Here is a 24,909-nt window from a genome sequence, read left to right on the forward strand (position 1 = left end):
ACTACACAAGGAAGTCTAGGAAATCAATACACTTTCTTACAAAGAGTTCATTCTCTCCATTTCATTTAGCATTTATTTAGCAAATAATCTATGATCACTTGAGTATGTGCCAAGCACTGTACCTAGTGCTGGCAATAAAAAGATTAATAAGAGTCAGTTCCTTGTCCTCATAAAGCTCACAGCCTTGTCAGGGAAGCAAACAATCCAATTAGCGTGCCTCCATGTGCTGGTGAGGCAGTCGGCAAGGCGTGATGGGGATGTGTGGGAACCCATGCATTGTGCTTCCCTGAAAGCCTATGGGATTGCTTCCCAGAGGAGGTGGCCCCAAGCTAAAGGGTCAGGAGAATATCACAGCAGAGGGAGTCACACTTGGAAAGGCAAGAGGTAAAAGGAACATGCTGCTTAATTAGAGAACCGCAGCTGGGATGGAGTGGAGCCCAGGTGGGAGGCGGGGGCACAGGAAGAGGGAATGGACCTGACCACATATGTGCCAAGTCCTGGGTCTCCTTGTGCTTTCTTCCTCTCTCTTCCCTTCTCTAACCTGTAGTCTTTCTCTTTCCTTTTTTTTTTTTTTTTGCCTTTCCTTTTCTGTAGTTCTCTTTTACTTTATTGATCCCTATCTGTCTGCTCAAATTTGAAAATATATCTCTGAGCCAGCTCTTCCAGAGGAACTAAAGTTTCAGAGAACATTTCAGAGGTCTTAAAAAAAATGAAGTGATTACTGCAGAAAAATGCAAAGGACAGTTTCCTCCACTTCTCTCAGTTTCTTTATCTCCCTAATGTTCATCTTGCCTTCAGTATGCAGAAAATTGTATTAGGGTGTTAGGACAGGCTGAATGAATGTCACTCTTCTGGATGTACTAGGGATACAGGAAAGGTAGGATTGAGCCTGATGTTTCTTCTGGATCATGCACAGAGCCTAGTAAATTGCTGAATGTGCAGGAAATTGCTCAATATGTGCAGGATCCATTTTATGGAGCAAGAAATTAGTCACTTAGAATATTGTGCTTTAAGATTTGAAAGAATTTTTTAATATAGAGTAGGGACACATCTGAACATTGCTTTTCTTTGTTTGCCTGATATATACTTCACAGAAGTATTGTGCTTTTGTACTACATGTACAGGGAGTAAGTAACTTTTGCGAAGGTAAGAGGCAAAATGGAGCCTCTTCAGCAATTTAAGATATCATGTATTATTCATGGCACATCAATACAATGCTGGGAGACTACAACTGCAAGCAAATAATTATGTCTGTGAGAGGGTGAATAATGAAAAAGTAGTTGGCTGGGGGTTGTGTAAACACAACAATTAGTTTTTGTTGTTGTTGTTCATTAGCATTGATTTCATGCAGTCTGTGAAAATATATCCACTACAGCATGCATACATCAGAGGTTGGAATTATACCTGACTATGTGGTGGTCAGAAACAAAGATACATAGGAAATTAAATAATTTAATTGTTTTGGGCGTGTTTATGCATAACTAATTACATAGCCATAAAATATATTTGCTCCACTGGCATATAATCAAAGTGCATTTATTGCGGTCTGTCAACCCCTGAAGCATGCATGCTCTTGTGGATGTATACTCATGGATTGCATGAAATCAATGCGAATAAACAACAACAGAAACTTATTGTTGTGTTTGCACTACCCCCAGACAACCAGTTTTTCATTATTTTCCCTCTCATAGAAATAATAATTTGCTTGAAATTATAGTTTTTCTGGCATTGTATTGATACAACTGGAATACAACATGATACCTTATATTTGTTGAATAGCTGGAGAGGGGCACGTGATATGCTTTAAATACTAGCTTTGTACTGTGGAGGATTCTTTTTCCAGTTGTGAATATAATGCCCATGATGAGGTTCCTTTTGTGTTCTACTCCTTTGAATTGTTATAAACCAGATACTTGATAATTTGCTTAAAAATTTAATATGGTTCAATTGTTGGCACAGAAATGACATATTTTTTTCCCATATTGTCATGTGGCTTCTAAAGACCATCTTCCCATTTTCTTTTTTAAATCGAACCCTCATTTATCTTGCTTCTTCATTTATAGGACTCTTTTAAGGACCAATTGCTACCACCAAAAAGGTTAAAAACAAAAACAAATAAGGAATTGCCTTAAACCAATAAAAAAACGCATAAATACTGCCCAGTTAGGTAATATTTGTATTATACAAATTTCTTTCTGATTTAATCAAAACAGAGAAGCATGAAAAGCCAGTACATTGTATTTATGCACTAGTTAATAGATTCATTTTGTATACAGAATAACAAAGAAAAGAATAGTAACTGGATTCTATTACAGTTTAGGCCAACATTACAGGAAAGGTTTTATATTAATTCTACACACTTTTTAATAATTTCAGAAAATCTAGATAAATGAGGACTGTACGCCACTTCAGAATTACCAGATGAGTGGCATGTACTAAATTGGTTGAATTGTTGAGGCCAAAATGTCATAACCTCTTCTTCCCTCTGGCTACCCCAGCCAAACCTGGGGGCAGTCAGACTTTGAAAGTTGTTATAGGAAACAGAAGTACAAATGTACTTCCATACTTGGAGCATTTGGAAGCTCAGTCTAAGTGGCATTGATTTCCCTGAAGTTAAAGGACTCTCAAAATTAACCAAGAATAACTCTACTACAACTTTAAATAATTTCCAATGAGGCCACTGTTACTGGGGGTAGAGCCTTTGAAATGTTAGAAAACGTCAGATATTCCTTTTTAGCAACCAAAAGGAAACAGAAGCTCCTGGGTACTTTGTTCTGTTATGGACAAGAGGGCGATTCAGCTGTGAATATGAGTAAAATCACCAAGTAAGAACATGCAGAGACATGTTTGCTTTCCTACTTGTGCAGTTATTATCTGAATGGAACTAGGAGCAGAAGGAAATCACTGTTCCTCAGTGTGATGGATTCAGGAACTAGATACTTCTTAAAAGCCTCAGAACATTTGAATTGTGTTCTTTATTCCCTTTATGTAACACTTGCTACGAACTGATGTGGTAAATATTAAGGTTTGCTGGAGCATTCAATACTAATTAGAATGCACTGGAAACAGAAACCAGAGTGGCACAAGGCGAGTCATGTCCAAATGCAAGTCAGCTGAAGGAGAAAAAAAATCACATGTACTTGGGCAGTCTTTCTGTTTTGATTCTGTGTCCCCCCACCCTTTTTTTCTTTTTCTTTTTTTAACTGACTTTTCTTCTGCCTTCTTTTTTTCTGTTATTTTCCCAACATAAATTTTAAAATTAGATTGTACTGTTCTATACTCTAAGGACAAAGCTGTTTATCAAAGGAAAGCCCTTTCTTCTTTCGTTCTTTCTGTCATTCTTTTGTTCTTTCTAAATCCCACCAAACTATATTTTCAATACAAAGGCCACTAGTAATCCATAGGACCTTGCTTCTCAAAGTATAATCTTTGAACATTCAGCATTTCCAAGCATTATTTGGGAGATAGTTAGAAATTCAGATTGTCAGGTCCCACACCAGACATACTGATCAAAATCTGCATTTCAGCAAGACCCCCAGGTGATTCATGTGCACATAAAGCTGGAGCACTGCTCTGGATGGACACTTGGAGAACTAAATGCCAACTGAACGCATGCAAGAGGTGTATCAGCTGGCCCTTGGCTATTCCTTTAGCCATCTATTTCTGAGTCACTAAAGCAGTCTTTTATTTGCACCTTCTGAAGGCGTGCACTTGATTCGAGTGGACTTGAACTGTTGGACTTGAACTGTGGAAATCACCTTGACTGTGTCCAGGGTATCAAAAATGTTTGCTGACCTTTCCATCCATATTTTTTATCGCTGTCTTTGGGCTGTCTGTGGAGATACAAGCTAGCATGTGATCCATCAGTTAGTTCTTGCTGTGTATCGCAGTGTTAGCCTTCACTAATGGGATTAATTGGTCTTGACTGATAAAATTGTGAAAGTGTATACCTCCAACGGCTGTAAACACTGAGCCTTAATTGAAATCAAATGTATATTTTTCAAAAGCATGTCCAGCATCATAGACTCCTTTTTGTTGGGGTTTTGTTGACATTAGCAATGGTATAGCAACCTCATCAGTAAGGTTTGCTGTTATTAGTGTTTTGAATACAAACCTTGTGCTTTTCAGGACTCTTAAGTAGCTGATTAGAGGAGGGAGTAATAGTCTACTTGATTATTGGTTACACATATGGAATAAATCCTATTTTAATTGTGTCTAATGAGCCTTTCATTTTTAGAACCTTACACAAAAGCCCCTAATAGAAATGGAAATTAATATTTCAAAGGTCATCTTAATGTTACTTAATGTCAACAATCCATGGTCAAACTAATATATAGAGATATTGATTACAGTCCAGTGTGATTCTTTAAATATGAAATAATTTTCTAAATTAGCAAAGTGGTGCAATCTAAGGCTTTAGGTTTGAGGCAACTTAAAATTTCTAATTAAAGTTTGTTATTAAAAACAGCCTCAGAGTTAAAAAGATTATTCTCAGGGTGAGACTTCATGCAATGCAGTATTTTAAAGTTCTGTCATTTACAGTTTCATGCACTGCGGTCATGTGCATCTGTAATTCCACTGAAATGTGCAAACGGAAAATGAGGGCTCCCCTTAAGTGCTTTTTCTCAACAGGAGAATGTAATGCCCAGTAGAAATGTAGAATGTTTTCTTGGTCAGGAGGCCACCAAGGGAACTTGGAGGCACAAATATTTTAGTACCAGACATCTGCTGGGTAGCAGATTTAAGTTGGGAAATTAAAGAATTTCTAGTAAGAGACTGGCATTCTGGGATTTTTGTCCCATTTGCTATGTGAATGAAGATAACCCTGCCCGACCTTGGGATGGAGGTATTCTCTTTCTAGTTCTAGGATAGCTGCTACCATGGTCATCTATAGGACTCTTTTCCAAATTAGAAGTTGGTGAATCCTCCAAAGCACATTCCTTTTGTCCAAAGATTGTTATAAGAAAATGGACAGTGATCCCAGTGGGAGTGGCATTTCCTGTCTCACCTGCTCACACATCAGAATCTTCTAGAGGGTTTGTTTGTACTCAGATGGCCAGGCCTCACCCCTGGTGTTCTGACTCTGTCTGGGGAAGGGTCAGAGAACTCATATTTCTGAAAAGTTTGAAGGTGATGCTAATGCTGATGCTGGTCTGGGAATCATGTCTTTGAGCTTCGCTACTCAGGGTTTGTTAGTGTAGAACCTGCCCAGCCATATCCATTGATCTTGGCATGAATAAACTTTGAGGTTTGTTCATTTTGTTTTTCCTACTGCATACTACACTGTCCATATTTGTAGGCGCTAACTTGGTATTTGTTATGGGGGCAGTGCTAAGTAGATAAAATTACTAACATGGAGAAAATATATAGCAAAGAACTTATCATGGGATAAATGCTCAATGAATACCAGATCCCCTTTCCACCACCACCACCCCACACACTGTTGCCCTGTGTTTTTCTCTTATATCCTGTTTTTCTCCGTTTACCTTTACCCTGGGCTCTGAGAGTTTGATTGTGTTCTGTTTTTCTCTTATCTTCCTGTGCATGTTCTGGTTTTGAGTCTTAGACAACCTCAGGCTTGGTGATCCAGTTATGGGTCACTGGGGTTTGGGTTTGTGTCTCCACAACCAGTCCAGAAAGGACAGGACCTGAGAGGAAGCTATCACTCAGTCGTTGTATAAGAACTGGTTGGCGGCAATGGTAAGAGCAGTCAGTTGACAGTTTGGACCTAAGAACTCAGGATGGCTCTTGTACTGTAGGAACTTCAATGAGAAAGCATGTGATCAAACCCAGGGCAACATTCCTAATGCTCCTTGCTTCCCTACACTTGGGTGTTCATTTACAAGGTAAGACAGACACACTCATTAAAGATTTGGAAAATGTGAAAATACTAAGAAGGATAAAAGGCATATATTTGCCCACCCACCCAAAGAATCCAGTTTTGATATATTTTTTAACCATCTTTTGTAAGCCTGCATAAGTGTTCGTTTATTTTTAAAGCATTTGCATTTAACTGAACTTATAAGTCTGGGGGTAAAAATGCCTCAGGGAGAGGAAATTCTTATGTGGAATTACAGGGTTATTCCCATAATGAATGATAATGATTCATTATAAAATTGTTTGCTTTCAAGTTCCATCCAGATGCCATTAGTGAGGCAAACAGCACCTCCTTCCTCTTGCAGAATCCTAGGTGTGACAAGTTCATCCAGGTGTCTGTGATGTGTTGGGTGTTAGGCCCCCCACCAAGCCATCTGTCAATCCTTTAGGACCAGATTTTACTGGTCTTATGTCCATGGTTTCAAGTGAATTTCTTCAACAAGAGTGAGTGGGTGGTGTATATTATGATCCCCTGCACCCATGAAATTGCCTTTGTCCTGCTTTTATTTGTACAACTCAGTGAGATCAAACCCTTCACTCTTAATCTCTTCCCCTGAATATGCTATAATTTTAATCAGTAATCTTCTGGCCTTTTTTTTTTACTACAGAAAAGCCACCTAATATCAGCTGGATTTTCATTATTTTACAGATACCCTCATTTGTGGTCTTTTTCAGTCTGATTGCTCTTTTCTTCCCTCCATCCTTGCTATTTAAAAATCATCAGGATGTTCTGAGATGTCATTCATTCTTCACTGATTGGCTGGGAATGCAGTGAGCCCTTTGGGGCTTTTATTACTGCTTTTGTTAATAGCAATAGTAGCACTTAGTTGAGTTCTAACTGGACATAAAGGTGGACATTGAACTGGAAAGACCTTGGAAATAACTGGCCTACGTGCAGTTTATGTCGGATTGTGTGGACAGTTTGAGTTAGTCTAGCTCATATATGGGATCCCTCTAACCACTCTGTGGAAGAATTAGGGATCTTATTTTATCTGGTACTCAAAGAACACTTATTAATCCATCCTACAGTTGTTCTCCATTTCCCTGCTGGTGCCAAAACAATGCAGCTTTCTCTTTGACCAGGATCTGAGGCGACTGGAAGGGAGTGGATCCTGGGGCCTACCCAGCTGTGGGTATGTGTCCTAGAATGGAATCCACCCTACAAAAGAGGCTTGCTAGGAACTAGGCTACAGGCTTGGCCTGTCCCAAACCACAGGCTCATTTCAGATCTAAGTGTGGTCCACCAGGTGATTCCAAGTAAAATAAACTGAGCTCCAGGAGTTTGCTCTGGTTGTCATTCAAAGAGAACCTTTAAAAAAGGGTTTGGTCAGCAGAGACCTCTCAGCTATGAATTGAGAATTAATTTTGAGTCCCCTTTATCCTTAAACAGGAGACCCGATTGAAAATCTACTGAAATAAACCCCTCACGTCCTCTCTCCTCTAACGATATGGCATTATATGTCCTTCACTGCTGAAAAAGCACTTGGCTTCGTCAGCATTCATCTTCCGTTCAGTCTAAATTTATTTTTATGTGAAATAGAAATCAGGAAAACACCAAAATTATTTTAAGCAAAATATCAAAATTGAAATAAACCAACATATGTCTGTGAAACATGTATAACTCTCAATCAAAAATAAGTGCAACTTTCATAAATTCCTTAAAATACTCCAGCATGCAAAATCTGAACCACTTAAATAGATGGAATTATGACATGTTTGATTATTTTTTCTACTTAGTTCATCCTTTAGTTAAAGGTGAAAATACCAATCAATCACAAAAACCTGGCCAGCTGTAGATCATACCCTCATGAAGAATGTCTTCCACCATCTATTTTAATAATTAAAGAACCAAGAATGTTTATAGAATCTGCAAAAAGACTAAGTAATCCCTGCTAATTTTGAATGAAAACCATCCTGATCTAATCTCCATCACTTATGCTGTTTCTTATCTCATGCTTCCCCCTACATTCACCTCTAAAGAGTGAGGTTTCTTGATTGCTTTAAACATATTATACTTTGTTCTGGGAGGTTTTTTCCTATATTTTGAACTTTCCCTTCCACTGGGAACTCAAATGGGATTAAAACTGTCAAAGTAACATAAATATTCCAGGGCTTAGCACCAAAGGGAGAATTAAAAGATAAATCCCCATCTCACCTTTAGGATTCATTTATAGGCTTTCCCTAACACATTTTCTTTATTAGATTGTCACTTTAAGGATTAGAATCACTTTGGCCCTGTAATAATAAATAGGAGCTGATATTTTTCCCACAGAAGACATTAAGTAAATGTTACTGTCAATAAATATTATTGGAAACCTGTGACGCATTTGTTGAAATTCTCCAACCTTTCATTTTATTTCTCCTCTTTATGAATTGGATAACAAAATTTCTAAAAAATACAAATAAAAATTAAGCTCTTACTTCATGTGGAAAATGATTTAGTGCTAAATGAGTCGTCTGCTTTCTTGTTCCTTTTTGAAAGCATGTTAAGAATTTTATCTGGTTAACTTGACATCACCCTGCATGTGAACATGGTCACTCTTTGGGGAGTTGAAAAAACCCCTACAAGTTTATAGTTAAGGAAGTTTCTGATCATGTTGCTGTGGTGGACATGTGCTTTTTCATCTTAGACTCTTGGATCTTCAATTCTCTCTTTATTCTCATACTTTACTCTGACTTTTCTCATTAGTTTATTTGTTGTCAAAAAAAAGTTTCTTCCTTTCTAGTTCCTTCAATTTAGACCAATTTGGAAATGGAAAAGTGTGTTAATTTTTTAATAAATCTTTAAGACACACATTACTGTATTTTTATTAACTGAGCCAGATGGCTCACAGTGAATTTTCTCTGACATAAGTAATCACAGAAATCAGTTCAGGACCCAAATCTGGTAGAGAAAGTGGCATGTATATTCAGTGGAAAAGTGCACTTTGCATAAACATATGGATATTTTTAGACGTAATATTTGTTACTGTTTGGATTTCATTTCATTTTATTGTTTTAGGCTAAGTACAAACTAAGGACTCCCCAACTCCATTCCCCAGACTCAAGCATTCAAGGTCCTCAACAACCAAAACTTTTTTTTCTTTTTTGCAGTTTGAAGGTTGCAAGAAGGCCTTTTCAAGGCTTGAAAATCTCAAGATTCACTTGCGGAGCCACACTGGCGAGAAACCATATCTATGCCAGCATCCGGGCTGTCAGAAGGCATTCAGCAACTCCAGTGACCGTGCCAAGCACCAGAGAACGCATCTGGACACTGTAAGAATGACAGGCACTTTTCCATCTTCCAGCCTGGGTGTGAGGAAGTACCATTTTGATAGTGGGAAGGTGGAAGTGTTTGCTTTGTGGACTGCAGGTTATAGGGACATGCCAAGGGCAGCAGTGGAACCCAGAAGGGTGCCCAAAGAAGACTTGTGTGGCTGTTTCACTTTTGGTAGTTGCAGGTTATCCTAATTGTTACAACTTCCTAGGAGGTGTACAAAACAGAAGCAGTTGATGGGCTGTCCTGCAGAAGATTTTAGCCCAGAGGATGGGACATTAAAATAAATATTCAAATATCACGGCATACCACAATAGACAACACATGCTATTGCTAGAGATACAAGGTGTAGTTTTTGTTTGTTGACCCGGGTTCTTTTTCCTCCTGATGTAAGAACTGGCATGGTTTGAGAATGAATCTGGCCTTTTGCTTTAGAAACTACCTGGTATTTTCACCTTCAAGCAATCTAAAAAGAAATAGCGAATCTCTCCCGTGGGTTGAGTCTCATCATGCCTCCTCCGTGTTAATAGCCATATATCCTTTGACACCAACCCCATGAGAGCAGTTGACTTTTATTATTACAGCCTTAACTCCCTTAATGCTGCCACATTTTGCTCATTGGAAAATGCCTTCCCTCTGTAACTCTTGTCTTTTATTTTTCCAATTATGTTGATAGCTCTCCTTTTGCATTTCTCAGGCTTTGATGCCACTTTCCTTACATGAGACCAGGTAGACCTATGTAATTTTGCTTCACTTAACAAAGCCATCAGGATAAATGTATTATACACATCACAGATCTCTTATCCCTCATTCTTGCAAATAATGTATTCATGACAGTACTTTCTCAGTGTTAACATTCTGATGTCTATTATTAAACTACACCAGAGTTTGAATTTTGAAAAGATACTGTTATTTCTACACACCTTCTCATACATATTTAAGATTCTTCTGATGTTATAGTTGACATATTTATTAAATTTTATATTAGTCTCTATTAGTCATATTGATAGAAGTCATTTTAGCTATATGTCACATAACCTTTCTAAATAGAATTCCCTCTTAATATATGTAAATATGATAATTTGCCTAGTAAATATCTGAAATACAGTTGAAACAATTAGTATGTGATGGGCCCTCTCTGCTTTAGTGGAATTGAATTTTGATTTTAGGGCCAATAGAATAGGATATAAAATGAATAAATGTGGTGAATAGTGGGATTTTTTAAAGTAGAAAAGGAAAAAAGAATAAATTATGTTAAAATGCCCTATTTTGTTGTGTCTAAAATGGTCTTGGTCAAATCCAATAAATTTTCCAATTTGTCATTAAACTTTATCATGGAAGAATGAACATTCATGAGACAAGATTGTCTTGAGAAATTGCTTCTACTCTAGCTAGTTATCTATAGTTTGAAAGAACTATTGTGAGAATGAGTGTTATAGTTCTACAATACCCTTTTCTGCTTGGTGCTAATTTTAGCTAATCAAACAAAGAGCATTTTCAGAAATTATTTCAGAATTTAAAAAAACGTATCTCTTTTAAAAACTTTTGAGGAAAGCTCCTAACATAATAAATTTTCATGATTTTAGTTTCATGCAGTAGCTTTTCCAACTCAGCTGTTTTTACTTTTATGAAAAAAATCTTTTTTGATTAAATCTTTTTGAACTATCAGTTTTCCTTTTCATTTATCATTTTCATTTCATTTATTCATTTTTCATTTATCATTTTCCAAGCTAGCTCCTGTTTAAATTTTTAGTACATTTAACAAATTGGGAAGCCCTTTAAAAATATATAGAAATTAAACAACTTGTTTTAAAAAGCAAACTGTATTTGCTTGAAGAATTTCCAATTTAAATTTAGATCCCTGTTCTCTTTCATTAATTACTCCTTATGCAAATGCTATCTTTCTTCAACTAAGGGGACTCTTTACTCATAGGATAATGATTTTCCCATAAATATTAGTGAGTTCTTAATCTAACCCTGAAGAGTTTTATTAATTCATTTCTCTGTTTCCTTGTTTGAAATCTAAGCAAGGTAAGTAATTATTCAGTACAAGTAGAAAATAATAAAATATATAGTTTAATAAAGTGTAGCATACCATTTAAGGCTTAGGTAATTTGAGATCAAATAACCATGACAGTATTATACTTAGGCAAGTTCCTGGCATTGCTGTTTTGTCACTCTAGTCCCAGGTGGCAGACAATAAGGAGAGAGTCAAGGACATCTGGGAGAAAGGGTGTGTATTCAGGCTTTCTCCAAGAACATCTCAAAATTAGATACAGAGTGACATGATGAACCTAAATCATAGTGGCATTGGTTTCTGTAAAATGTTAATATTCATAAAGCCTTTTTACATGAAACATTCTGTCACACTCAAAGCATGAACTTATTTGGTCATAAGATATTGGCTACTTGTTCCCTTAAAGCCAAGGAGGAGTAGGTAAGGCTAGTTCAAGAAAGCCATCTTAGAAGAGATTCCCAAGTTTAAGAAACCTTCATTAATATAGTGGAAACTCATTGGTGAATGACTTTAGCCAATAATTGGCTCACCATTTTGTAAAAATTGAGGTATTAAAAGCCTTGTTCATTGTTAGATTACCTAATATGTAATACAGCACCCAGCACATTCTACAAGCATGAGAGCTGATGGGTGATTCATTCATTCAGTCAGTCAGTTGGTCAGTGATCAAATATATCAGATATCAGACTTAGAATTCAAATGGGATGCACCAAATTAAATTATATATTCATGATTTTACTTTGTTCTCAGAATCAAAAATTGTGAAAAAAAAAAGTAGCAAAACCTAACTATTGCTTCCAGCAAGGCCAGTGATTTAATCTAGGTGACCGTTGGTCCACAAAATGATAAGCATGCACAGGAAAACAGGAGCACAACATGAACAGGGAAAAATTTACTTAATTTTTTGTCCGTAGTAAAGCAGATTTCTAGAGCAAGAATCCTACTTTAGAGACAAGGTTTCAGTTCTCCTTCTTATATTCACATCATGTAGGCACAGCTTTCATCTCTCACCTGATGAGATACTAAGTAGATCAGTGACAGTTAATACATCTTACAAACATAGTTAATCCTGTGATTATTTTTTTTTCAGTTCTTGGAATAAGCAGAAGGTTTTGATTTATCTTGCAACCACAGAATCATAGTCTTAAAATCCTGGATAAAAATTTTGTCATTATTCTAATAGTAGGTGATGATACTGAAACTTGAAGGGATGTGAAGTGTTCTAATTCATTCATTCATTCACTCATTCATTCCTAAGTGTTATGTACCAAGCACCAACGATAGAAAAATTAAACAGAACCTCAACTTGGGCTCCACACTGCACATCTCTCAGGAGCATGGGGAATTGGAATAGCCAAAATTCATGTTCCCATCATGCTCAGCCAAAGGCTTTTTCACTTCATGCAGGCTCAGCACCAGGACTGCTCTGCAACTAATAACATTAATGCCCTTCTGACTGATTTTTCGTGTCTGTTGTTTGAAACCTACTGTCTCTTACTCACTTTACACTAATTTTCCTTCTTCATTCTCTCCCTCTTTCTGAATCAGGTTTCTTCTGAAATATACCCAGTCTTTTCTGGACTTTTCTACAGCTTCTTTACCTGAACCCTTAAAGAATATGTGTTTACTAGTTTCTGACAGTACCAAAGATTGTTCTCAGGGAAACATAACTGTAAGTATGACTGGAGATGCTTACTAATAATTTCCACACTAAAAAATGCCACAAGAGGTTTTGTGGTTAGAGTGCAATCTAAAGCAATCTCTTAAAAGCCATCAAGGATAGGACATCTCTTTGTTCTAGAGTTTACTCTTTCCTTTACCATGATGCAAAGGTCCTGGGCTTTCTAATTAAAATGTATGAGTATTACCCAGCATTCTGCATCAATCAGTTGGTAACAGTTCATGCTCTGAATAGTCTTTGAGCAAAACCTTCCTCAGTTACCTTTATGATTTAACCACAGCTGTTTCTTTCTTTCTTTCTTTCTTATTTAGAAACCTTATGCTTGTCAAATTCCAGGATGTACCAAACGCTACACAGACCCAAGTTCCCTAAGAAAGCATGTGAAGGCACATTCTTCCAAAGATCAACAAGCAAGGAAAAAGGTAATTTTAAAAGAAAATTTTCAAGCCAGAAAAAGCACATTTAAATGACTCTTGCAGAACTTAGAGATTCTGCAGGGCATTGGAAATTTTTATACTTCTTAACATGCTTAAGGTTTAGCATATAACTCTTTTGAGGAGGGAAGTCTTCCATGAAGTAATAGCAAGGCTGTGGTTTACAAAGCTGATAGAGCCAGATAAGAATTTCTGGGGAAGGCTTGTATAATAGGAATCAGAGAAAACTGGTGAAAATCATCTAAACTAGTAAGTAACAAAAGGCTTTTGTGGAAATTAAGTTTAAATGGCTAAAGAAAAATACAACAAAAATCCTTTCTGGAGAGACGTTTTTTCCATAAATGATCATTTGGATGAAATCATTATAGCTCTAATAAAGAAGGTAGGTGAATTTCTAGGAAAAGAAGAGAATATTCCTCATGTTAAGCTTAGAAAACTTCTTGATGACAATCTGAACAAAAAAAAGAAATCCAAGTCACTCTGATGTCACTGAAGGATGGATGCAATTTGCAAAGTTTATAAAAATCATAGTATCTCCAATGTGAAATAAATGTTAAAGAACAAGCAGCCAGTCCCTGACCTGCTCTTCTGACCTCATGCAGGGCCACACATTGTTGGCACTCTGGGATTCAACACCACTGGCAACAGGGAGCTGATTTTCTTTCAAGGCGTTTCCTAGTAACTGAGTTTTAAATGTTTTTGAACAAACTAGTATCCTCTGTCCACAGCAGAAAACATATTTAGCTACCTTGGCTTTTGAGTGTTTCATTTGTATCGAGATGGACACCTGATTCACTGAAGGGCCATTTATAGCAAAGTTAAGGACATTTTAAGATTCAACTTATTTCAAGTGATTGAACCCCGTGGCAAGGGTTTTTAGGTACCATGGCTTCTAGTTAGAAATCTTGCATCCATTCTTTCATGGCTTATAGGAATTTAACATGTGATGTTTGGAAATGTTCTGTAGTTTTTTTGTGATGTGAATTTTTTCTGCCTTGAGAGGTGTTAGTACAATGCCAACCAAGGTCTCACACATGGAAAGAACGTGACCTCTTCCCTGTGAGTTAGAAAAATATTCAGCTAGGAGGATTTGACAGATATACTTAATTGCATAAAAACCCAATCTTGTAAATCAAATTCTAAATTAGTTATTTTTTTCTCTAGAGATGTATTTAAAATTTCCTTACTTGTAATCTTAATAAATTGATATCTGTGATCACTTGGCATGGATTGGATATATTCTTGAATTTTAGAAAAACAATGAAACTGCTAAGTATGTTAATAATGTAAATATAATTGGAAGGATGATGCTTAATCTTAAAATAACACACCATTGTCGAATATCATTAAGTACTTTCAGTAGGATCAGTGTCATTTTTGTCATTATCCATGTACACTTTACACGTTTGAAATAACAAATTACATTTTTTTTAAAAAAAGCCCTCTTTGATGAGAGGGTTATTACTCTAAGACTGACATTGTCTGTAAACAGGTTGTCCCAAATTTGTGAGGCTTCACTTGTAATACCAAATTTATCAGTAAGATTGGAAAGCACCTGTGTAGAATGTAACATGATCATCATGGACAGAGCAAGGACATTAGTCCCATATCTAAACAAATAAGCAAGATGATGTTAAATTTAAGAAGGTAACATTAGGTGTCAGATATAGAATATAGCATGGGATATTTTCAGAAATTTTTTTTTAATTCAAATATGATATGTTTTAGCCTCATTATAATGGAAAATTAGTCTTGACAATGTGAAAGATTCTTGAAACACTAATTGAAAAAGAAAAACAGACCTTGAGACTACAAAATATAATTTTATTGATAATTTACTGACAATCTTCAACAGGCAATTAAGATGACAGGGGATACATTTTCAAGTAATATTATCATCTCATGTCAAAATTATGGTTCTTCATTTTTTTATGTAAAGTGAGATGTTATCTTTCAAATGATTTAGCTTTTGAGGTTCACTGTTTTCTTACAAATGGTTGAAATGGCTTTGGTTGACTTCCATTGCCCAGACCTAAATGACAAGTTTACAGTGTTTATTTTCCAAATTTTAACATGCCTTTTTATTTAAAAATGTGTTTATGAATCTGTGATGGATTAGCTTGTGGAAATCAAAATGATGAAAGTTGCTCCATCCAACAAAAAGAGGAAACATCCTCCCAGGAGAAGCAGTTGCTAATAAACCAGAAATCAGTCAATCCACATTTCTGAATCTTGCACCGATATACTAGTGTGTTATATTTACATGGTACAATGTTGTTACTAGACCTTGGAGAGATTCTAATTGCTTACTCACATCAGGACTTGGTATTTGAAATATTTCCTGGCAGTAATCATAAAAAAAGGAAAGAAATAATAAACCTTTTAAGGCAGAATTAAGATTATTTACGACTTTAATTAAAAATTGAAAACTGGCATCATTTCAAAAAAGCCTTTACAAAAATGTGAATTCATCAAAAATAACCATAAAAATTCCAAGGTGATAAAGGCACAGTGGAGTAATGGTCCCAGCCCTAGGGAATTATTTTGTTGAAAAGAATAAAACTCTTTTCTGTCACACCCTGTTAGTCACGGACTTGTTTAATATACCCTGCCTGCCTGCCTGCCTGCCTCTAATCCTCTTTTTAACCTCCCCTAGACACTAAATGACATTATTTTGGTCTTAACGTTGCCGGCTTTATGTGGCCCTACTCTGAAATCAGGGCCAGCAACAAAGCATCCATAGCCATAAGATTAATATATATCAGGAGAGCCCGAGAACTCATAAGTGATATTCTAGCCACGGGCATGTGGCCCTTTCCCACACCTGACAGATCCTATTGAAAACCAAGAAGAACCTGAAAGCTCAGCTAAACATTATTCAAGCTGTAAAAAGAAAGATGATGATGGAAAAAAGAAACTCTCCTCCTGCAAAAGAATTGGGATAATTTGGCTCATTGCATGCAGAGAGTAACTTTTCTCTTTGCATAAATCATGCACACCCACACATTCCATCAGCCAGTGTACAGACTTCTTCCACTGAATGCACTTTGCAGTTTTCAAGTCCCCTGAAACAGACCTACACAGATAAATGGGTAGCGAAAGACATAAGTCACCAGCAATGGTCTCCACTGAGAATAAAATTTAGCCTATAGAGCAAAGACAGAACCTGTCCTCCAATTCTGTCTGATAATGAGTGAGTGAAATAAGAGAAAACTAAGGCAATAAGCCACTTGAAATTTTCCTCAAGGCTGTGAGCTTTATCAGAATTTTTCATTTTCACCTTGGAAGTGTCATAAAAGGGGTTTCCTTCAAATCTAGCCCGTTATCAAAATGGACTTTTAAAAAAGTGAATGCAAAGAATGCCTAGCCAAAAGTTAAAGGCAATAGGAATCTTTCATCCATTCTGTACTTCCACAAAGATCCCGAACTTTAAGTGTGATTTGTTCAATATTTGTTACACATTCACCTTTGGTTTGCCATGGTGGATGACTTTCATCTTATGACCTCAACGCAGGCTCTTATAAACCAAGCTTAGCATTTGAAATGTGTGTGAATGCAGCATGTATTTATATTTCTGACTTAGAGGACAGCTCTATATAGCATTTTGGCTAAGGTGGAGTCACTTATTTAATGCAACTTTCTTCGTGTAGAACTGGCAATTCTTTGGAATCTGTTCAGAGACAACACCTCTCTCTATATATTTAAAACTATAAACAACATCATTAAGTACCACATAGGTTCACCTTGCTTTATGAAAAGTTATGTGAAAAAAATATTTGTCCCTGAATCAAAGCATGTATTAAAAGGACTAATGAGGTTCACTTTTTCTATCAGTTGTTTTCTGTCATGGTCTATATGGCAGGTGGCATGCACAAGTGAGGTATGCAATCAGGTGTCTTAATGGATTTTGCAATGCCTTTTCACTTTTCTTTCTTGTTTCTGCTCAGAAATAAATTATACCACTCCCACTAGTAGCAGAACATTAGTAATAGGCACATATCACAGACATATCATCTCAGGAAGAACTAGCCCACCCCTTCCTCTCACATTTACAAAATTATATGGAGTGCAAGTAAGTGAGAAGCAGGCTATTGTAGTGAAGATGTTCAAGCAGCACAATGTTCTTTTAAAAAAAATGAGTCACAAAATTCTGTACTTTTAACAATTTGCTGGTGACAAATTACTTACATCACACTTCAAAATGATGGTGACACATACCTAGATATCCTGATGCCTGAGTTAAGAGGAACTTATTTCAAGTAAGGCACAGGAAGATGCTTTAGTTAAACAAATATTTTTCAGTAAAAATAGTGGTGCTATTAAATTTAATTATTATTTCACCTTGGAAGTGTCATAAGACACTTATTAAATTTAAATGAAAGAAGTAATCTCAACTTTAACCCTAGGTCAGTAATACTGATTTGAACTTGATACCGGTTACCTGGAAGTTTGCATTTTAAGAAAGCCCAATAGAAGTCCAGCTTTGCTTTTGAGAGCATTTTAAAGCTACAGAGTGATGGGAATTATTTTAAAAGAGTTGAGACTCCAACTCCACATTTGAAAAAATTGGGGAAGGTTGTCAATGAGAGTGACCAGTGAATTAGAATAAGCTTCAAGTCCTTTCTTGAGTCATCAGAAAAACTCTTTCCACCCTTGTAAATACAGTATAACACCCACCATCTCTGGAGAGATGACCCAGGGTCTTATTTAGGGTGAAATTTGTTTCCTAAGGTATATCCTTTGGAACACATTTCATAAGATGTTATTAGATATTTCCTTTTGCGGGGAGGGGTACCTGGGATTGAACTCAGGGACACTCGACCACTGACCACTGAGCCACAACTATTTTGTATTTTTTATTTAGAAACAGGTATCACTGAGTTGCTTAGTGCCTTGTTTTTTTCTGAGGCTGGCTTTGAACTTGAGATCCTCCTGCCTCAGCCTCCTGAGCCACTGGGATTACAGGAGTATGCCACTGTGCCAAGCTAGACATTTCTTTTTAAAAGTCATTTATTTCATATAAGTTCAGTAAAAATGGTATTCAGTGGTTTCCTTCCTGCAATAGTTCTCAGAATCTTGGATATACCAATATTCCTTAAGAAAGATAATGTTAGGCATTGCCCCAAATTATTACACAAGGAAGCCGATCTTTGTCATCCAGAGCATCTCATCAAGCTATTGCTCTAGTAAATTATTTGAGAAACACAATCGAATAAAGTTTCATTTGACCCATTCAGTGAATGTTTATTAAGCACCTATTCTGTGCTAGGCACTGAATTAGACCCACAGATGTAAACATGTATGAGACAGACATGTTTTCTGCCCTTGAAGAGCCACAGTCTCTTGGTAAAGTCTAATAATAAAAAGACAGAAAATGAGTCACCTACATGTAAGCAAGGAAACCATGAGGGGATTTATATTGACATTAACAAAGAGGGCTCTATTGAGGGAGATGGTCTGGAAAGGCCTCTTGGAGGAGCTGAGCAGAAACATTGAAAGGCAATTCTTCCTAGAACATGGCACATAGTTCCTGTGTGAATGATAGAGATTGTTAAGAAATGAGATCGTTTGTTTTATTATTTCCACAGAATGGAAATCAGTGGGCTTTTATATTGTTCTTGAATACAGTCCAGTGCTTTGTCATATATAGTAAGATAGTTTTATTTCTATTCTTAAAATTCTTATTTCTATCCTAAAAATTCTTAATTCCTAAAAAAAAAGAAAGAAAGAAAAGTTAAAATGTGGGTATTTGGCATAGTTCTGGCCAACCATTATAAAGAATGGGGACCTGGTAGCAAGTGCTTTAATGAGCCATTAGGGTTGTACAGTGCCTAGCACACCTACTATACAGAAGTAGTTCCTTGATAATTGCTTTTCTGATTGATGGACTGACAGAATCCTTCTAAGCTTCTCACTCGCTATCTCTTATTAAATTTTGTGCATTCTTAATGAAACTCATTTTGGAATAAAAGCATTTAGCTCAATCTCTCACCTGCCTAAATATAGTGTCCTAAGATACCGTGATGCAGCTCACCATTGCCCTTCTCTGGTATCTGCTCTTCTCCACTTCCACAGCATTCAAGCCCCTTGTGCAATTATTGTTCTCTCTGCTAGTTCTCACTTGTCATCCCTTTTTAGCTTCAGTTGAGCTTTGTCTTTGATATCCCTGGGCAATATTTTTCCATTTGTTTGTATCTTGGCTCTCTGAGCTGTGAAGATTTATTTTCAGGGTGACTTCACTCAAGGGCTTGGATAAGCCTAATGCAGAAAGTTTTCTTGGTGGATACTGGGCAGGTGGCCGTGTCTCAGACCAGTGTTTGGATTGGACATCCGGAGGTATGGGCTTCTTTTAAGCAGTGCCACAAATCGCTTTGTGACTTAGGTTACATTCCCCTGGTTTTTCCATTTCTCCACCTTCATAGCTAGCTTGAAAGGCAAGCACAGGGCCCTGGAGGTGAAAGGGGATCTATTTTAGTAGAAAGCTTTGTTATACTACATGTCTGCCATCCACAAAAACCTATTGTGACTGACAGCAGATCAACAGTGTCCTTGGAAATACTTTCCTTCTTGACAACATAGTTTTCTTGTAGGTGGAGTCATCTTTCAGTGATTACTGTAGCCTGTCTTTCTAAAAATGCAGGTGCTACAAAAAAAAAAAGTCCAGACAAAGGAAAGGAAACTGGGTCCCAAACCAGAGGGAATTAAAATCAAATTCGAATATGTGATATTTGATTATCTAGGGGTTCTTCCCTTTGTGTTCATAAACTATAGGGACTAGTCCATGAATAGATGGGTTTTAGGAAGCTCAAGAATTCCCAGAAATGATATGCAAAATGCATTTTCCCCGGGGAGAAGCTCCATAGATTTCAGACTTTCTAAAATGAAGACTCTGAGCTTAAAGAAATATAAGATACATTGTGATTTTCTCACTTGGCTTTACTTTCGCCACCCACCCCCCGCCAAAAAAAAGAAAGAAACTTTGCCTAATTAAGGATATTCTGTGCTTCTGTGCCCTGGAGGATTAACTTCTACTGATACAGAATTGCAAATTATTCAAATACTTATTCGACATTTACTATGTGTCTGATATTTTGCTAAATGCTTGGATATACAAAAATGGTAAGATATGCTTCTTTCCCTTGAGGCCATCAGAGATGTTAAGGCTGGATTTTGACAAGGAGCAGGCTGATTTTGTAGACTGTGAATTGAAGTGTAGAATGGAAACAGACTAGAAGCAATTGTACCAACTAGTGCTATGTGCACTTTTACATACCCTAATAAAGGTTTGGACAAAAGTATTGGCAGCTGGAATGAAAATGAAGAAAGTAGTAAGATATAGAATATAGATATAGAATGCCAGGGCTGAGAGGAAGAGAAAAATAAAGATGGCACCAGAGCTCCTCGTTTCTGAGTTTGGTTGTCCAGGCGCTGAAATTACATTCCACAGACAGAATCTTTTCTTCTTCAGGGAAACCTCAGTTCTGCTCTTAAGGCTTTTGAACTGATTGGATCAGGCCCACCCACATTATCAAAGATAATCTCCTTTACTTCAAAGCCAACTGTTTGAAGATGTTAATCACATCTAAAAATACCTGCACAGCAATACCTGGATTAGAAAATATTTTGTTGAATAACAGAGACTGTAGACTGGCCAAGTACACATAAAAAGGTGACTGTCACTGAAATCTATTATGTTAAATTTTAACTGAGTTTTCTGTATTTTGAAGGTGACACTAGCCACATGAAAATGGAGCATGGGAAACCCCAAACTGTTCTTTATATTAGTGAAAAGTATTCTCACTAGGAAGCAGAAGGAAAGTAATTATTTTAGTTAGACCTGATCTCATTCTCTTTCATTGTAATGTTGACTGTTCAGAGCAAGCATATTCAAGACAACGTAAAGACACGGTGCTGGGAGAGTGAAATAAAATCATTCTTGAAGCAAATAAGTGGATATGTTGTATTTGTAACTTATATGTTGCATTACAGTATCAGAAAATTTATACAACCATACAAGTTTATTGTAATATTTTAACTTATAAATTAGTTCTTCTTTCATAACTTTATATCATATAAAGTTTGTTAATTCAGTGTCAGTTGTATCATATTAACTGAGATGATGGTAAAACATCTAATGTAGTACCTGACATGTTATACTTGCCCCAAAAGTTAGCTATAATTACTGAAAATACATGCTATCCATTAAGAGTTTTTAAGATAAGACAAGTAATTGTTCAAATTTGAGTAAGCTGATAGTAATCTACTCCAAATTCTTCCATTAATTAATTTTCCCCTTACAAAGATTTTAGCCATTGAAAAAAATTAATGGAAACAGATCATGGTATTGGTTATAAGTTGATTATATATCTACTTTGCTTTTTCCCTACATAGAAAAACATTTCTGGTCATATTTATGTGTTTTAAAATCTGAGTCAGACAACCTGACTAACCAAATGCCTGTTTTCATCCAGAAATTGGTATGTCTTTGGGTTGGAAGTCCCTGCCTTTGTCAATTCTTCCATACCTGTTGTTACATGAGTGGGAGACATATATGGTTCTAGATTTCAGGCTGAAGAGTTTTATGCCATGTTGTTGGGTTGTTTCTGAATTTTCTTTTCTAAACTGGCCAAAGGCTTACCACATTTACTTCCATGTTGACTTATCTGGTAGGTTTTTGTTTTATTGTTGTTTTGCATTTGGACTTTTGAGGCTGGATTCGCAGCCCTACTTTTTATTTTAATGACATAAGCCTTGAGAGATGACTTCATGTTTCTGAACTTCAGGTTCTCATTTGTAAAATCAGGACAGTATCAGCCATCTTCTCAGATTGTTTTAGTGATTAGTGAGGCAGTCTGTACACAGTGCCTGTTGCAGCCCTGCATATAGATGGAGCTTCGGCGTTGGAGGAGGCAACAGTGGCTTTCAAGCGGGTAGTAAGATGTGGGTTATTATTAGAAGGGGTTATAATGCACAGGAGAGGGCTCACCACCCTCCATTTCTGCTGAGAAAACTGCGTTTAATTAGTGGAATAAGAGGTGAAAGGCAGATAAAAGCAAGCATTTTCTAAAGGGAAAAAGAGTTGGGATTTTTTTGGTTTGTTTTCTGGCCCCAGCTGACTTAGCCTTCTTCCTTGAGGGGCTGGGGAATTTTACTAATTGATTTTTGGGCCTTCTGCAGTCACCATTTGAATTGTTCAACAAGTACAGTTCAGCCTCTGTGATTCTGATAGTTTAATAGTGGTTGTGGTAATAGTGATAATATTAATAAAAAAAAAGGTCTTGTTTTGCCTGCGTTTAATGCTTTGACCTTTCAAAGTCATGTATATGTTATTTTATTCTTTTGGCCTTTAGACTCAGGACTTTTATTACTACTTCTAGTCTCTTCAGTTTATTCCTGAGGAATGAGAAAGTTTAGGAGGGGAAGGGAGCCAAGTATGATGGCCAAGGTGGTATGCTGCTTTCCTATGAGCCAAAAGGTCTACAGAATTATGTGCCAGAATTAGTTAATACTGCCTAATGTAAAGCCATCCATTAAGTCTTGACACACTGTTTGCAATCTTGGCGTTCCACACAGCATTTTGGCAAAAGATTATTCTTCCACTCTCAATCCAGAGCCCTCTTTACAAACTCAACAAAGTGTCATGTGACATTTGAAATGCTCACTGAGTCCTCTGTAGAATAGGGACTAAGTTGAGTTAACTGTTAAAAGACAGTAGTTGCCTCACTAAGGCTATTCATTTAACTGGAATAGAAGGTTCTGTTTTTCTAAGAGGTTTTTTAGGATGGGTGTTTGCTGCCCTGCTCCTACATAGGGCCGGCTGTGGACATAGCTGCAGTAGAACTCTAGCACATCCGCATTGTAAAGAGCCCTTAAGTGTCGCCTTGTGTACTCTGCAGCCTAGTAAGGAAATAACATTTGAAAATCCCAAAAGATGTTAAAAAGCCTCTTCAGGTAATTTTAAGCTTTCTAACTTGTGAGACAGCCTTTGTTGTCAGTGTTATTATTTAGCGAGTCTGATATGTCGAGACAAAACGACCCTTCCTGAAACACCTGCTAGATGCTGGAGTTCTGGCTTCCATGGCTGCTGCTGATTTTCCATTGAGGCTTCGCTGATGCTTGCAGAAATGCTGCAATCACTCCTGCTTCTCCACCGTTTTCTCTTATTATCCAGATTTTGGATTTTTTTTTTAAGCATATGGACCCCATTGCTTTCTTTGTTTTTTGTTTTATTCAGCTAGAGAACAAGGTTTCAGCAAGGGGACACATAGAGGAGGCAAGAACTGGGATTGAAAAGACTGACAAGGGAATTGATGTCAAAGGGCCTTCTATACCCTGCTCTGATGTGAAACATGGGCTGTGGTCAGATCTATGATTCAGAGAGGTAATGATGGTGGTAATGTGGGGATGAATTAGGGATTGAGGGGAAAAGGCAATTAATTGGATTGGCATATTCCATTAATCAGTATTCATTAGATACAGTGGCTCATTTCACTGTGACTACACCCAGCTGTGCTAGCATCAGTTCTAGGTTTCTCAGTCTTTCAAAATGCTGCCATGAGAGACTGCTAAATATCCTGTGAATACTAGGCTCATCCTGTGTAGCATCTTTCCTTAAAGGCATCTAAATAGGAAATGATTTTCTGTTTGTTTTCCATAACCCAGTCCTTGCTCCTACTGACTTTCTTCCTTCTTTACTGCTTACTGATTGTGTAATTCTTTCTAGAGTCTTTCCATGCATCAACTTTAAGCTTTCTTCTCTTCCTTTCTTGGCTTCATACATTACTTGGCTTTATTTTGCCTTATTGAAATTTGGGATATGGATATCTCTTTTCTCCATTTTCTGGCCTTATCTCTTTGTACTTTCTCACGGCATGCTCTTATAATCATATTTGCAAGTGTCTTTGGTGGCAGAGTTTGTTTGAGCTTAGGACCTTGAATTCCCTGACTAGCTAGGTGAGCCTTCTTGCTGTCCTCTTTCCTGTCCTGGGCTTTATTCTCCTTCCTATTCTACCTCCAGCAATTATTTTTTCCAACATTTCTCCCTAGGCATTTTCCCCATTAACAAACCAGGTAGTGGAGGAGCTTTATGTAATTCATCATGCTCAGAGTCTATCCTCGTTTTAAAATTGCATAATTATTTATATTTTTATAAACAATGACTATATATGTACACTCCTTGGAACAAAGACACCATGGATCATAACACACCCTGATTTGTGATGTTAAAATATTTTATTGTAGAATAGCAATGAATCACAATGGCTTAACAATGGGGTGCATCTTCCCATGTATTTTTTATGTCATATATAAACATATTATGGGGTATCTCTACTTTTATTTTTTTTTACTACATAGGATATAGTAAATATTTTGCTTTGTCAGCAGCTATACTACTAATGGCTTTATTTTAAGGATATATTGCCTTTCATTCAATCAGTCTACTATTTTAGACATTTAGTTGTTTTAAGAATTTTACCATATGAATTTCATGATTGCTTTATCCATTTCTACAAGAAATGCCGTTGGGATTTTGATTGGCATTGCATTAAACCTATAGAGAACTTTTGGTAATATCGCCATTTTGATGATGTTAGTTCTGCCTATCCATGAACAGGGTATATTTTTCCATCTTCTAAGATCTTCT

The 24,909-nt window shown here is 36.7% G+C and overlaps 1 protein-coding gene across 8 annotated transcripts in view; it reads left to right on the top strand.

The window, feature by feature from the left end:
* Window positions 1–24,909, top strand: part of Glis3 (GLIS family zinc finger 3) — a 432,619-nt gene that overhangs the window by 320,980 nt on the left and 86,730 nt on the right. For all 8 annotated transcript variants that reach the window (XM_048806835.1, XM_048806840.1, XM_048806842.1 and 5 more), the window contains 2 exons: window positions 8,971–9,132; window positions 13,143–13,253. In XM_048806835.1, the coding sequence (XP_048662792.1) occupies window positions 8,971–9,132; window positions 13,143–13,253 (273 nt within the window). The remainder of the gene's footprint in view (window positions 1–8,970; window positions 9,133–13,142; window positions 13,254–24,909) is intronic.

The sequence above is a fragment of the Marmota marmota genome, unplaced genomic scaffold (assembly GCF_001458135.2).
Source record: "Marmota marmota marmota unplaced genomic scaffold, marMar, whole genome shotgun sequence".
Taxonomy (NCBI): Eukaryota; Metazoa; Chordata; class Mammalia; order Rodentia; family Sciuridae; genus Marmota; species Marmota marmota.